This window comes from Vombatus ursinus, unplaced genomic scaffold (genome assembly GCF_900497805.2).
Source record: "Vombatus ursinus unplaced genomic scaffold, bare-nosed wombat genome assembly UNPS02009062.1, whole genome shotgun sequence".
In the NCBI taxonomy this organism is placed as follows: Eukaryota; Metazoa; Chordata; class Mammalia; order Diprotodontia; family Vombatidae; genus Vombatus; species Vombatus ursinus.
Window position 1 is genome coordinate 20725186 of NW_020948840.1, and position 12438 is coordinate 20737623.

A 12438-nucleotide genomic window follows, 5' to 3' on the forward strand; every position below is an offset into this window, starting at 1 on the left:
TACACATACACAGATACATGTGCAAGTATATGGGTACATAGCTACATGTACACATACACAAATAAATGTACATGTATGCAATATACACATGTACATATGAGTGATACTGTGCAACCTACATGGAACATACATAATGCAGATATATAACTGTGCGGAATACATATACCTACGCACATGTACTATACAATAACACATATTCATACACATGTATGCCACTCATGTGTATACATATACACATCCACACTTTCTCATACATGTACATTATTCATATATACACAATGCAATGTATTTAATCTATCTACATGTACACACACAGGCACACACATATCCATATCTACAAACACTCATACATGTATACATGTGCAATATGTTTTATATATAAACACATGCACACACATATATACAACCACATGCATGTGGATATGTGTGTACATGCATGCACTACACCTATGCATGTACACACATATACCTACTCGTACATATGTACACGCATGTACCAACTTCTAACTTACATGAGGATTTATGTAATTTTTGTTGCCCCAGGGGCATTTCATCCTTTTTGCCCCAGATACCCAGTTATTCGCTAGTTATTGCTCTGGCTTGATCTATGTGCCTGTGGTCCATGTCTCCATGTCTGTAGATTGGACCAGCAGGGAAGGCTGACCTACCTCCCATCAATGGCCCTGTGGACACAGATAGAGGCCCCATCATGCCTGTGCCCCTTGGCATTCGGCCTGTGCTCAGCAAATATCGCATTGAGGTAACAATGCCCCCTTCTCATTCCTGACAGTACCAGGCACCCTGGACTTTAATTACTCAGTCCTCCTGATGGTGCCTCTCCCCAAATGTCCTTCACTGACACTTGATGTGCCTCTCTGAGCCTCACTGCCTCCCTTCCTTTCTCCCTGTCGCTCACTAATGGTCATATCCAATCATAGCCCTTATATACCTTACCATTCCAGTTTCCAAAGTCCCAATTTCCCAATTTCTCTCAATGGGTCTCCCTAACTTTATTGTGAACCTTTTAGAGATGTTTTCTCCTAACAGCACAAATATATAGCTCAAAAACCTGCAGTCACAAAGCCCTTCAGAGCCCCCTTTACCTCTCAAGCCTACATTCTATGGTTCAGTCAAACTGGCCTCATTACTGTTCCTCTTATATAGCAACCCATCTCCCACCATCATGCTTTTGCACAGCCTCTTCCTCACATCTGGAATGTACTCCTTCCTTACCATTGTCTCTTAGAATTCCAGCTTCTTTTAAGGTTCAGTTCTAGCACCACCTTTTCTACCTGAAGCCTAATGTCACTAACATAATGTGAGAAGTGGAATGCAAACCCAGTTGCTCTGACTCAGATCAGTGCCTTTCACTCTGTACTATCCTATCCTTTTTTTCTATTTCTATATACACATGATAGAATTGTACTAACCAGTCCATAAGGCCCCATGAAGGCCTGACATGTTCTGGGTCTGTGGCTTTCTCTTCCTTTTGCATCCAAGTACAAGCCATTGTGTAATGCACAGGTGTCAAACACACCTCCAGCAATATTCCAGAGTATGACCTGAACCAGATAAAAATATTTTGGGAAATATTTGGCAAAATAAATAAAAGTATAATAAAACTTAGATAAAGTTAAATTTGTAGTTTTCCAAGTAAGCATGCATAGGCAAAGATCCCTTTTTCTATTTGAGTCTGACACCACTGTCCTAATTAGAGTCTGGAGAAAATTTAAGCAGAAGGAAAGAGACCAAGGGAAATTAATGTCTATATACATAAATATTATCTTCCCTGGCTAGATTAGAAGCTTCTTGAGGGCAAGGGCAGTCTCGATTTGGTTTTTATATCCCTGTGCCTAGGATCCAGTGCAGAGAACAATGCCTGGAGCGCATAGTAGGTGCTTAACAAATGCTTGTTTATTGATTCATCCATTCATCTCATTAGACTCCAGCATTAGTGCACTTGAAATCATTCCACCATATTTCCCATTGGTTTCTTTCCCTTGGCCTCTTTCCCTCAGCTTGGATTTTCTCCAGATTCTCATTAGACACCTACTTGTACCGGGGTAGGTAGGTGCAAGGAAGAGGAAGCCAGAGAATCACAGAGAACACAGTATGTCAGGTCTGTGTAGGGGCATAGACACCATCTGGTCCAATCCTTTATTTTATAGATAAGAAAACAAGTGCAGAAGAGGAGCACACATGTCCAGTATCACTCAGCAGGAGAACAGAGCCTCATGTTCAGTTTTTCCTGCTCCAAATCCAGTGTTGTTTTCACTTGGGCTGTGCTTCCCAGGGAATTCTGCCTCACTGTCCCTACCCAATGCCGTCATTTGGTCCAAATGCTACCTCCATTGGCCCTGTATCCTTCCTCCTCCCAGTGAGTCTTCTCCCTTCCCAGGTGCTCTTCTGGGGTCTCCGGGACCTGAAACGAGTGAATCTGGCCCAGGTGGACCGGCCTCGAGTGGATATCGAATGTGCAGGCCGAGGGGTGCAGTCATCCTTGATCCACAACTATAAGAAGAACCCCAACTTCAACACCCTTGTCAAGTGGTTTGAAGTAGTGAGTGGGAACTCAGAGCTACTGGTCAGGGGAGTAGAGGAACAAAGGGATATTGAATAGAGAAAGAGATCCACCTGTAATTGAATCATCAATTGGGATCTGGAAGAGATCTGAGAGGTCAGTCAGTCCTCTGACTGACCTAATTTGACAGATGAGGAAGCTGAAGCCCAGAGAGGTGATGTGACTACCAAGGTTGAACAGGGAGTAAAGTATCAGAGGCAAGATTTGAATTCAGGTCTTCCTGTTTCCAAGTCCAGTGCTCTATCCACTGTGCCACCTAGACCCTAGACGGAGCCAGGGGATGAGGAGGGAAGTATTCCCAGCTTCCTTCTCCAAGCTCTCAGCTCTCTTCTCATTCCCACACAGGACCTTCCAGAGAATGAGTTGCTGCACCCTCCACTCAATATCCGGGTAGTGGACTGTCGAGCTTTTGGCCGATACACCCTGGTGGGCTCCCATGCCGTCAGCTCCCTTCGTCGGTTCATCTATAGGCCCCCTGATCGCTCTTCCCCCAACTGGAACACCACAGGTACCAACCCCCCTCAACCACAATCCTATCTACTCTACCTACCAACTAAAATATTTGCTCAAGCCCAGAACCCCTTTTGTCCCTCTCTCTTTCTTTCCAGCCAATTGACTACCCTAATTCCAGAATCCTAACTACTGACAGCTGAGGGGGACTGGAGGTGGAGGATGGAGGGGAGAGGATTGAATTCTGGGGACACAGGATGAACACAGGATAATCAGTATTTAGAAATTATAGGGAGTTTAGAGAACCTGTCCCTAGCTCTGTCCTAACTTACCTTTCTCCTTTTTGAACCTTAGTCCTTGCCATCTCCTCTAGTCCTGCCATGGACTCTTAGCCCATTTCTCTGATTTCTGTTCCCTACCACTCTTTGACACTTCCTCTCTCCTCCTTGGAGCTCTTGGTCAGACAGCTCTCAAACCCTGGTCCATCCCTCCTCCTGCCTTTTATTGCTGTCACTGTTTTCTCCCTTTTCTGTCTGTCTATCTGTTTCCTACTCCAGTTGAGCTGTACAGGGGGGGCCGGGTGCTGTCCAACGGGGGTCCCTGCTACCATCCTACAGGGGAGATTGTGATCAACATGGAACCCGAGGCTCCAGTCAAGAAGCTGGAGACCATGGTGAGGCTAGATGCGGTAAGACCCTCTGGCCCAGGAACACCTGACTTGGCTCTGCAGGTGTCTGTGAGTGCATGTGCATGTGTATGTATTTTCCAAAAATTGTTATGTTTGTCCAAATACAGGCAGTAGTTACACACGTGTGCACATGCTCACGCGCACACACACAAATCTAACCTATACACAACCTCATACAACTTATAATTATTATTATTTTTCAGTGTTTCACCTATACCTATTTTTCTTTAAAAAGATCACTTTAGGAATATAATTTATAATCAGAGGTGATTCATGTTCAGACCAATAGGATTTATGATAAGCCTTCAATGATACTTTCTTTCATGTGGTACAACAGTATAGTAACACACCAAGCAGTATTATGTGGGATATCCCCAGTGAAGGATTACATGATAATAGTCCAAAAATAATAATCCTAAACCACCTACTGTGTGTATAGGTGTTCATGGGGGTGAGGACAATTTTATCCTAATACCCAGATACTAGAATTCAAAGCAGGACCAGAAGCACTGGGAGCCTGGGGGAGGAGGCATTGCTCTATTTGAGGATACCCATCCAGACCCCATCTGTAAGTGCCCAGCTCCCTCCCCACATACATATCCCTTGTTTCCTACCAGTCACTCATACAGTAGCCAGGGTAGGGAGTCTGAGGATATGTTAACATCTGTTTGTGCTCTAGGATTACTGGAGAATCAACATATATTCTCTATCCTAAGACTGCTGCCTGGAACTTTCTTCTAATATAGAGTCAGCAGACGGGAAGGAAAGCTTTCTTGCATCATCAAACCAACTAGTAATGGTATAACAACCAACTGAATCTATCACTGGCTGGCCTCATGTTGACTGACAACCCAGCTTGCCAATTTTTTTGTTCAGTCGTTTTTCAGTCATGTCCAACTCTTCATGACCCCATTTGGGGTTTTCTTGGCAAAGATACTGGAATGGTTTGCCATTCCCCTCTCCAGCTCGTTTTAGAGATGAGGAAACTGGGGCAAACTGAGTTAAGTGACTTGCCTAGGGCAAGTAAGTGTCTGAGACTGCATTTGAACTCAGAAAGATGAGTCTACTTGACTTTAGGTCTGGCACTCTATCCACTATATCACCTAGCTTCTCTACTAAATATCTATTTGTCTACTATGTTCAAAGCACTTATAACCTGTTAGTCTGATACAGCTAGGTGGTGAAGTGGATAGAATTATAAGCCTAGAGTCAAGAAGACCACAGTTCAAATCCAGCCTCAGACACTTACAAGCTGTATGGCCCATGGCAAGTTACTTAACTCTGTTTGCCTCAGTTTCCTCATCTGTAAAATGAGTTGGAGAAGGAAATGGCAAACCACTCCAATATCTTTGCCAAGAAAACACCAAATGGGGTCATGAAGAATCAGACATTACTGAAATGACTGAACAACAAGAAGTCTGATGCATCTGGTAGATCAAAGAAGTTACAGGTTATAGAGAAAGAGATTTTGACTCAATATATGGAAGAACTTCCTAACAATTATAACTGTCCAGACATAGAATGGGCTGCCTCACAACCTTTCCATGGACAAACCCCAATGTCTTCATATTCCTCTCTTCTCCACTCCTTCACAAATTTCAGCTATCCCAAGTAGGTATCTATCTTTGCTAGGGTTTTCAGAACGACTTTACTAGCAAGTAAAGAGAGGTTGGAAATAACAGAAACCAAAATTCCAGAATTGTCACACTATGGAACATGGGAATCTAAGCCTAAAATGCCCCTAGTCCCATAAATGGCTGGTATAACTTCTGAAGTTAACTAGCCCATTTACCATCTAGCTATTCTCAAGACCTGAGCCAATCAGTTGGGTCCTGATTGACTCAGAATGAATGTAAAAAACAATTGTTTCTCTTTTGGCCAGAAACCCTGAGGGTTTTTTTTTAGTGGTGATCTATTTTTTTTAAGAGGCCATTCTTTGCTTCATTTTTATTAAGCCTTAATCACTTAATGGGCACTGCCTCAGTCAAACTGAGACCTGTTAAAGACCTTAGCTTGAAAAAGCCAAGGTCCCCCACTGCAACCTGGGCCATCTCCACTTGTCCTTATCCATATCTGGTCACTGGACCCAGATGGCTCTGGAGGAGAAAGTGAGGCTGGTGACTGCACAGCCCTGCCTCACTTATATCCAATTCACTTGCATGTCATGGCATCACCTCCCTGATGCCATGGTCCTCTTTGAGAATGAAAGACAAACAGCAGCAAGTCTCATGACCAAGTCTCAGTTACAGGGTCAGGCCAGTAGCCATGCTGCCTGGAAAAAAGATATTGCCCATATCCTTACCTCCACCAAACAAGGATATTCATTTTCATTTCAAAGCTTATAACTCCTCTAGCCCCTCTCAGCAAATTTCCGGGGTCAGCTTTTTCATTCAGCATCCGTCCTCCATATTTGCAAGGCTCCACCTACTTTGTCAAGTCATCATTTACACTGCCTCCACCACCGCCATCAGGGACTAGTTCAAAGGGTTCTAGATAAAGAATTGGAAAGGACCTCAGAAGCCATTGAATCCCCTCTCATTTCGCAAACAAGGAAACTAAGGTCCAGAGAGAGGAATTAATTTGAAACCATAGGATCACAGATTTTAGAGCTGGAAGAGAACTGAGGCCATCTAGTCCAACCCCTTCATTTTACAGAAGAAGAAACTGAGGCCCAGGGAATTGATTTCCCAAATGTCAAACAGGTAGAGAGTGTCACTGGGGATGTACATGGGAAGCTCTATGCAAAATCACAATATCCCATATAGATTACGAGGTCATTCATTAGCCTGCTGGGGAAATAAACCACCACTTACACATCTGTTTCAGCTGTATACATGTGAAATACAGCAAGTTCTTGACAGTCCCTGGTAGGGAGGAAGAGAGAACATAAAGATAATTTTTTAAAAAAATCTTCCTGTTCTGTTTATTTTGATGTTATTTTTTAATTTCTATTTCTAATTCTAAATTCTCTCCCTCCCTCCAGCCCCTCCCCCACTCAAGAACTATGATACGCATTATACAGATGAAGTCAGAGCATATAGATAATTGAAACATACTGGTAGTCACCTGAAGTCTATCTCCATTTAATTCTTCATTTCCCTTTTTTCCCTACCAAACCAGGTCAGATGAAACTTAATTTAGAAACAGCTGAAAAGGAAACTATTTACAGGTCCCTAAAATAACATACCATTGTTGATACAAAATGTATTGTCTCTGCAACTCTGTTTGCAAAGCAGCATCCTGGTGTGTAGCCACCCAACTGTGTGCAAACACCTCCCTATCCACTCTCTCACTTCTGTGATCTGTCTGCGCCTCCGCTACTGCCCTCAGTGGGTAACTTTGTCTTTGCTTCCTGTGACATGCCTCCCAGAGCTCTGATGCTGTCATCAAGGTGGATGTGGTGAGTTTGGGCCCTGGAGGGTTCAAGAGGAAAGTGCCTAAGAACTAAAGCTTGTGGGATGAGGGCTCTGGAAGGCATGGGGGTACGGAATAGAGGGAAATAGCTCTTATGCTGGTATCTGGGCAATCTCAGCCTGAGGGGTTGGGGTTGGATATGGTGGGCCCCCAGCCCCTAAACACCATAGCCCCTAGAAGTCCTAATATTACTACACAGACTTGGTGTCTTCCTGGCCTAGAATGATCCAGTACATAAGATGATAGAAGATGTATGGTCTAGCTAGCCCATGGGCTGGCAGAGACACTGCGGGAAGAGACGCTACAGAAGGAAAGAAGAGAAAACTATACCCTGAGGCTCTGGTTAGACTGGATCTGAACTTGGAGTCATAAAGACCTGAATTCAAATCCTGCCTTAGACATTTACTAACTGTGTGACCCTGAACAAGCCTCTTAACCTCTTTGGGCTCAGTTTCCTCATCTGTAAAAAGTAGGGGGTTGACCTCAATGGCCTCTGAGTTTCCTTCCAGCCCAGCATCCAGTGCTCATAGTAGATGTTTAATCGATGCTGGCTGACTGACAGATTGACTAAATCTAGGATCCTCTAATTTCCCTCACCACCTGCAGACAGAGGAGGAGAAGGACAAGAAGAAGAAGAAGAAGAAAGGAACAGCAGAGGAGCCAGAGGAGGAAGAGCCAGATGAAAGCATGTTGGACTGGTGGTCTAAATATTTTGCATCTATTGACACCATGAAAGAGGTGAGAGACTCCGGCGGGGGGGGGGGAGGGCAACAAGAGCAGGGGTGAGATGGACGGGTAGGTGAGGCTGGCTTCAACCGCTACCCCTCGGTCAATGACCTCCTTGGTTCTCTGTCCAAACCACTGAGCTTGTCATCTCCTCACCCAACTTGCTCATTTCCATCTCAGCACATAGTTCTTTCTGTTCTACATCATATTTTCCATACAAATTGATGTTTTTTGAGGTGGAGGTGGCATTTAAGAACCTGTGATTTGGGGACAGCTAGGTGGTACAGTAGATAGAGCACTGGCCCTGGAGTCAGGAGAAGCTGAGTTCAAATCCAACCTCAGATACTTCCTAGCTGTGTGATCCTGGGCAAGTCACTTAACCCTGTTTGTCTTAGCTTTCTCATCTGTAAAATGGGCTGGAGAAGGAAATGGCAAACCACTCCAGCATCTTTGCCAAGAAAACCCCAAATGGGGTCATGGAAAGTTGGACACAACTGAAATGACTCAACAACAACAGCATCCTGCTGCCACCAGATGGATGATGATGCCTTGGCCATGGTGCTGGATTAGCTCTTGTAATTCAGACTTACAGGCTTCTCCTAGGGAAAAAGACTGATAAAAACACAAAAACTTATTGTTACTCAGTTATGCTTTTTCAGAAGTCTGTAAAATGACCCTGTCCATGGTGGGCACTCTCCTCTAAGGTCCAGTGACCATGCACATATTTCCTTCTGCAGGAAATCTCTCAGTCCCCTAAATGCTCACAACTTTTGAACTGAAAAAAATCCACTTTCAGGATCTCTACTCTGACTCCAAATGCAAGCACATGAAACTCTCATTTACCTATGCCTCAAGGCAGCTGTTTCTTGTTCATGGGCATGGGTACTGGTTTCCTTCCCCCGCAGAATGGACATCTACTCTGCTGGTTTTTACTCTGTCTTCAGAAGAGGTGAAAATGAAAATCAATTTTAAGAGCATGAGTTGGTCTCCCAGTTCACTTTTATAAACCATTGAGAGCATCAAGTATTCTAACAAGAGTCTATCCTCCTGAGTCCTGATAAGCCAGTTGCCTCTCATTCCATCCCATCTTCTCCAGAAGATTGTCCCATCTATCATTCCTACTCTCTAATTGATCTAGAATCTCTCCTTACTGATTGCTTCCCTACTAGATACAAACATCCATGGCTCCTTGATCTTCAATAAACTCACTTGATGTATCCATCCATTCTCACTAACAATTATCCCATATCTCTCCCCCTTTTTGTGGCTAAACTCCTTGAGAAGGTCTTCTACAACTGGTCCCTCCCCTTCCTCTTCTCTCACTCTCTTCTTAACTCTTTGCAGTCTGACTTCCAACCTCATCAATCAAAAGCTACATGTTCTCTTAATTGCCAAGTCTAATCCCCATCCTTCTTGATCTCTCTGCGGTCTGACACAATCACCCTCTTCTTAATACTCTCTTCTCTGTTTTCCCCGCACCTCAATCTTTTTCTTGGATCTTCTTTACCCAGGTCACACTCACTAATCATGGGGGTTCCCCAATGATCTATCATAGGCCCTCTTCTCTTCTTCTTCTATGCTATTTCCCTCCATGATCTTATCAGCTCCCATGAATTTACTATTATCCATGCTGATGATTCCCAGATCTACTTATCCAGCCCTAACCTTTCTATTGTCCTCCAGTGTCACAATCCCAGATTATGATTGGAAAAGATGTCAAATATCTTAAATTCAACATGTCCAAAAATGAACTCATTATTCTGCCCCCTTCCCCAAGAGCTTCCCTCTTCTTAACTTCTCTATGACTATTTAAGGCACCACCACCCTCCCAGTCACCCAGGCTCACAAGGTGTCATCCTAGACTCCTCATTTTCTCTTCCCTGCTATTATCTATCCAATACATGGCCAAGTCATGTCATTTCTATCTTTATAACATCTCTCCCTTATATGCTCTCCTTTCCCCTCTGACATTGTCACCACCCTGCTGCAGACTCTCATCACCTTACTTCTAGACTATTGCAATAGTCTGTTGATTGGTTCCCCTCTCTAGTCTAACCTCCATTCAGCTATCAAATTGATCTTCCTAAAAAGAAAATTTGACCTGGTCACTTCCCTGTTAAACAAATCCCAGTGACTCCTTATCACCTTCAGGATCAAATAGAAAATCTTTCATTTGGCATTCAGTGCCCTCCTACTTTTTCAACCTTTTTACACCTTACTCCCCCCACTCATATGTATTCAATCCAGTGTCAGACCTCTTTATTGTCCTTCCTATCCAACACTCCATCTCCTCATTCTGCAGCTTTTCACAGACTGTCCTCCCTGCCTGTATCCCCTGGGTTCCTTAAGTTCCAGCTAAAATTCCACCTTCTATAAGAAGTCTTTCCTGATTCCCTTTAATGCCTTCCTTTTGTTGATTATCCTGCATGTGTGTGTATACATATATCTTACTTGTACTTAATTGTTTGTCTATCATCTCTCCCGTTCGATTGTTAGTTCCTTGAGAGTAGGTACTAGTTTTTTGTCTTTCTTTGTATTCTCAATGCTTAAGATAGTGCCTGGTACATAGTAAGTGCTTAATAAATGCTTATTGATTGATTGACCAATTATGCAAAAGCCATTCTCTTTCGAATTGAGTCCATTCATTTCTGTGTCCCCTTCATTTTTCTTTCCTACCTCTCTCTCTCTTTTGCTCTCTCAGAGAGGATAGCCTCATCTTAGAGACCAATCCCAGGGATATAGCTCAGGTGTCTGAAATAGCTATGAGTTTATCAGTGAAAAAACAAAATTCTCATCAATGGGTAACAGAAGGCCCAGAAGGGGAATTCACACTATGCTTAGCAAATTCATATTTTGTCAAGGACACAAGAAGAAAGAAAGACTTACCTATACTCTTAGAGTATGCCTGGGCACACCTGATACAAATATTTATGAAATGGAATGGGATGGCAGGATTAAACCTCTGAACTTGAACACACGAGCTAACAGATAATAAATGCACTTGAATGACTAGAAGAGGCTTCAACAGAGTCAGGGGAAAGTATTACCACAGAGAATTTCCCTCCTCAATTCTCGCTCACATCTGTCCCATCTTTTGACAGCAACTTAAACATCAAGAGGCAGCAGCAGTTGATGCTGAGGACAAGGAGGAGATGGACACCACTGAGGGTGAGGCATCTGGGATCCCAAATCTCATCCTCCTCAAACAACCCATACTTACCCCCTACCCTGACTCCAGCCCCAGCTGTGACCAGTTGCTTCCTTCCAGTTGCCCAGCCTCAACCTTAAGGGCTCTTACAGGTACACAAGAATGTGTACACACAAGAGGTGGCTAGGTGATGCAGTAGATAGAGCATTGGCCCTGGAGTCAGGAGGACTTGAGTTCAAATCTGGCCTCAGACACCTGACACTTACTAACTGTATGACTCTGGGCAAGTCACTTAACCCTGATTGCCTCAAAAAATATGTGCATACATATTTGCACCCCTTCTATGTCCAGAAGGACAACATTAGCCATGAAATTCTTTAATTAGATGTCTCCAGACACAAGTTAAGCAGACCTGGTATCTACCCCAGGGAAAAGCTTCAGTCCTAGATAGTCAACAATGATTCTGAGGGAAATTCAGATATTAGAACCAGAAGAGTCCTTGGAGATCATCTGCTCCAGGCCCATTATTTTACAGATGTGGAAGATGAGGCCCCAGACTGATGAATGATTTGCCCAAGGATCATACAGGGAGGTACTGGCAGAGATATAACTAGAATTCAGGTTCCCAGGCTCAATTTAATTCAACAAGCATTTATTGAGCACTTACTATATTGGAACACTGTGTTGCCTGCTGTGTATACAGATTTTTTAAAAAGTACTTCCTCCTGGGGCAGCTGGGTGGTACAGTAGATAGAGCACTGGCCCTGGTATCAGGAGGACCTGAGTTCAAATCTGCCTCAGATACTTACTTGCTGTGTGACCCTAGGCAAGTCACTTAACCCCAATTGCCTCAAAAAAAAAAAAACACTTGCTGCCCTCCAGGAGCTTATATCCCACTAAACTCCCAACCAACCATTTAATCAATTAGTTCACTAATTTTTGGATGAAACCTATGATTTTAGTGCATTAGGGAACTTCCACTAAGGACACTCCCTTTAAGAATACTGATCAACATCAGCAGTTTATCATCTTAGAGACTTGCCTCAGGCAATGAGAGATTAAGTAACTTGTCCAGAATCACATAGCCAGAACGTGCCAAAAACAAGACTTGAACCAAGGTCTTTCTGAGTCCAAAGTCAGTTCTCTATCTACTAATTATTAATTGATGCCTTACAATTAGATAGCACTTTATACAATAGTTCAGCTAATGTTCCAGTTGATCCTCTTAATAACCTCATTGATAGAAAGGTACATATTAATTATCAACATACTGCAGATAGAGAAACTGACACTCAGATTGGTGACTCAGAATGATGAAACAACTTTTCCCACAGTGATAAGTGGGCAGGTCTCCTGAGTGCTAGCACTGGGCTCCTATTCTGCCATGCTGCTGAGTATGGCCCTCATCAAATGGCTTTTTCTTCTCTTTCC

General features: G+C 43.4%; 1 protein-coding gene across 5 annotated transcripts in view; it reads left to right on the plus strand.

The window, feature by feature from the left end:
• Positions 1-12438, plus strand: part of OTOF (otoferlin) — a 179841-nt gene that overhangs the window by 151194 nt on the left and 16209 nt on the right. For 3 of the 5 annotated variants that reach the window (XM_027850472.1, XM_027850474.1, XM_027850473.1), the window contains 7 exons: positions 641-760; positions 2399-2560; positions 2927-3089; positions 3649-3719; positions 7090-7119; positions 7740-7871; positions 10961-11027. In XM_027850472.1, the coding sequence (XP_027706273.1) occupies positions 641-760; positions 2399-2560; positions 2927-3089; positions 3649-3719; positions 7090-7119; positions 7740-7871; positions 10961-11027 (745 nt within the window). Of the gene's footprint in view, positions 1-640; positions 761-2398; positions 2561-2926; positions 3090-3588; positions 3720-7089; positions 7120-7739; positions 7872-10960; positions 11028-12438 lie in introns of all 5 variants that reach the window. The other 2 variants (XM_027850471.1, XM_027850470.1) reach the window with 1 other exon arrangement.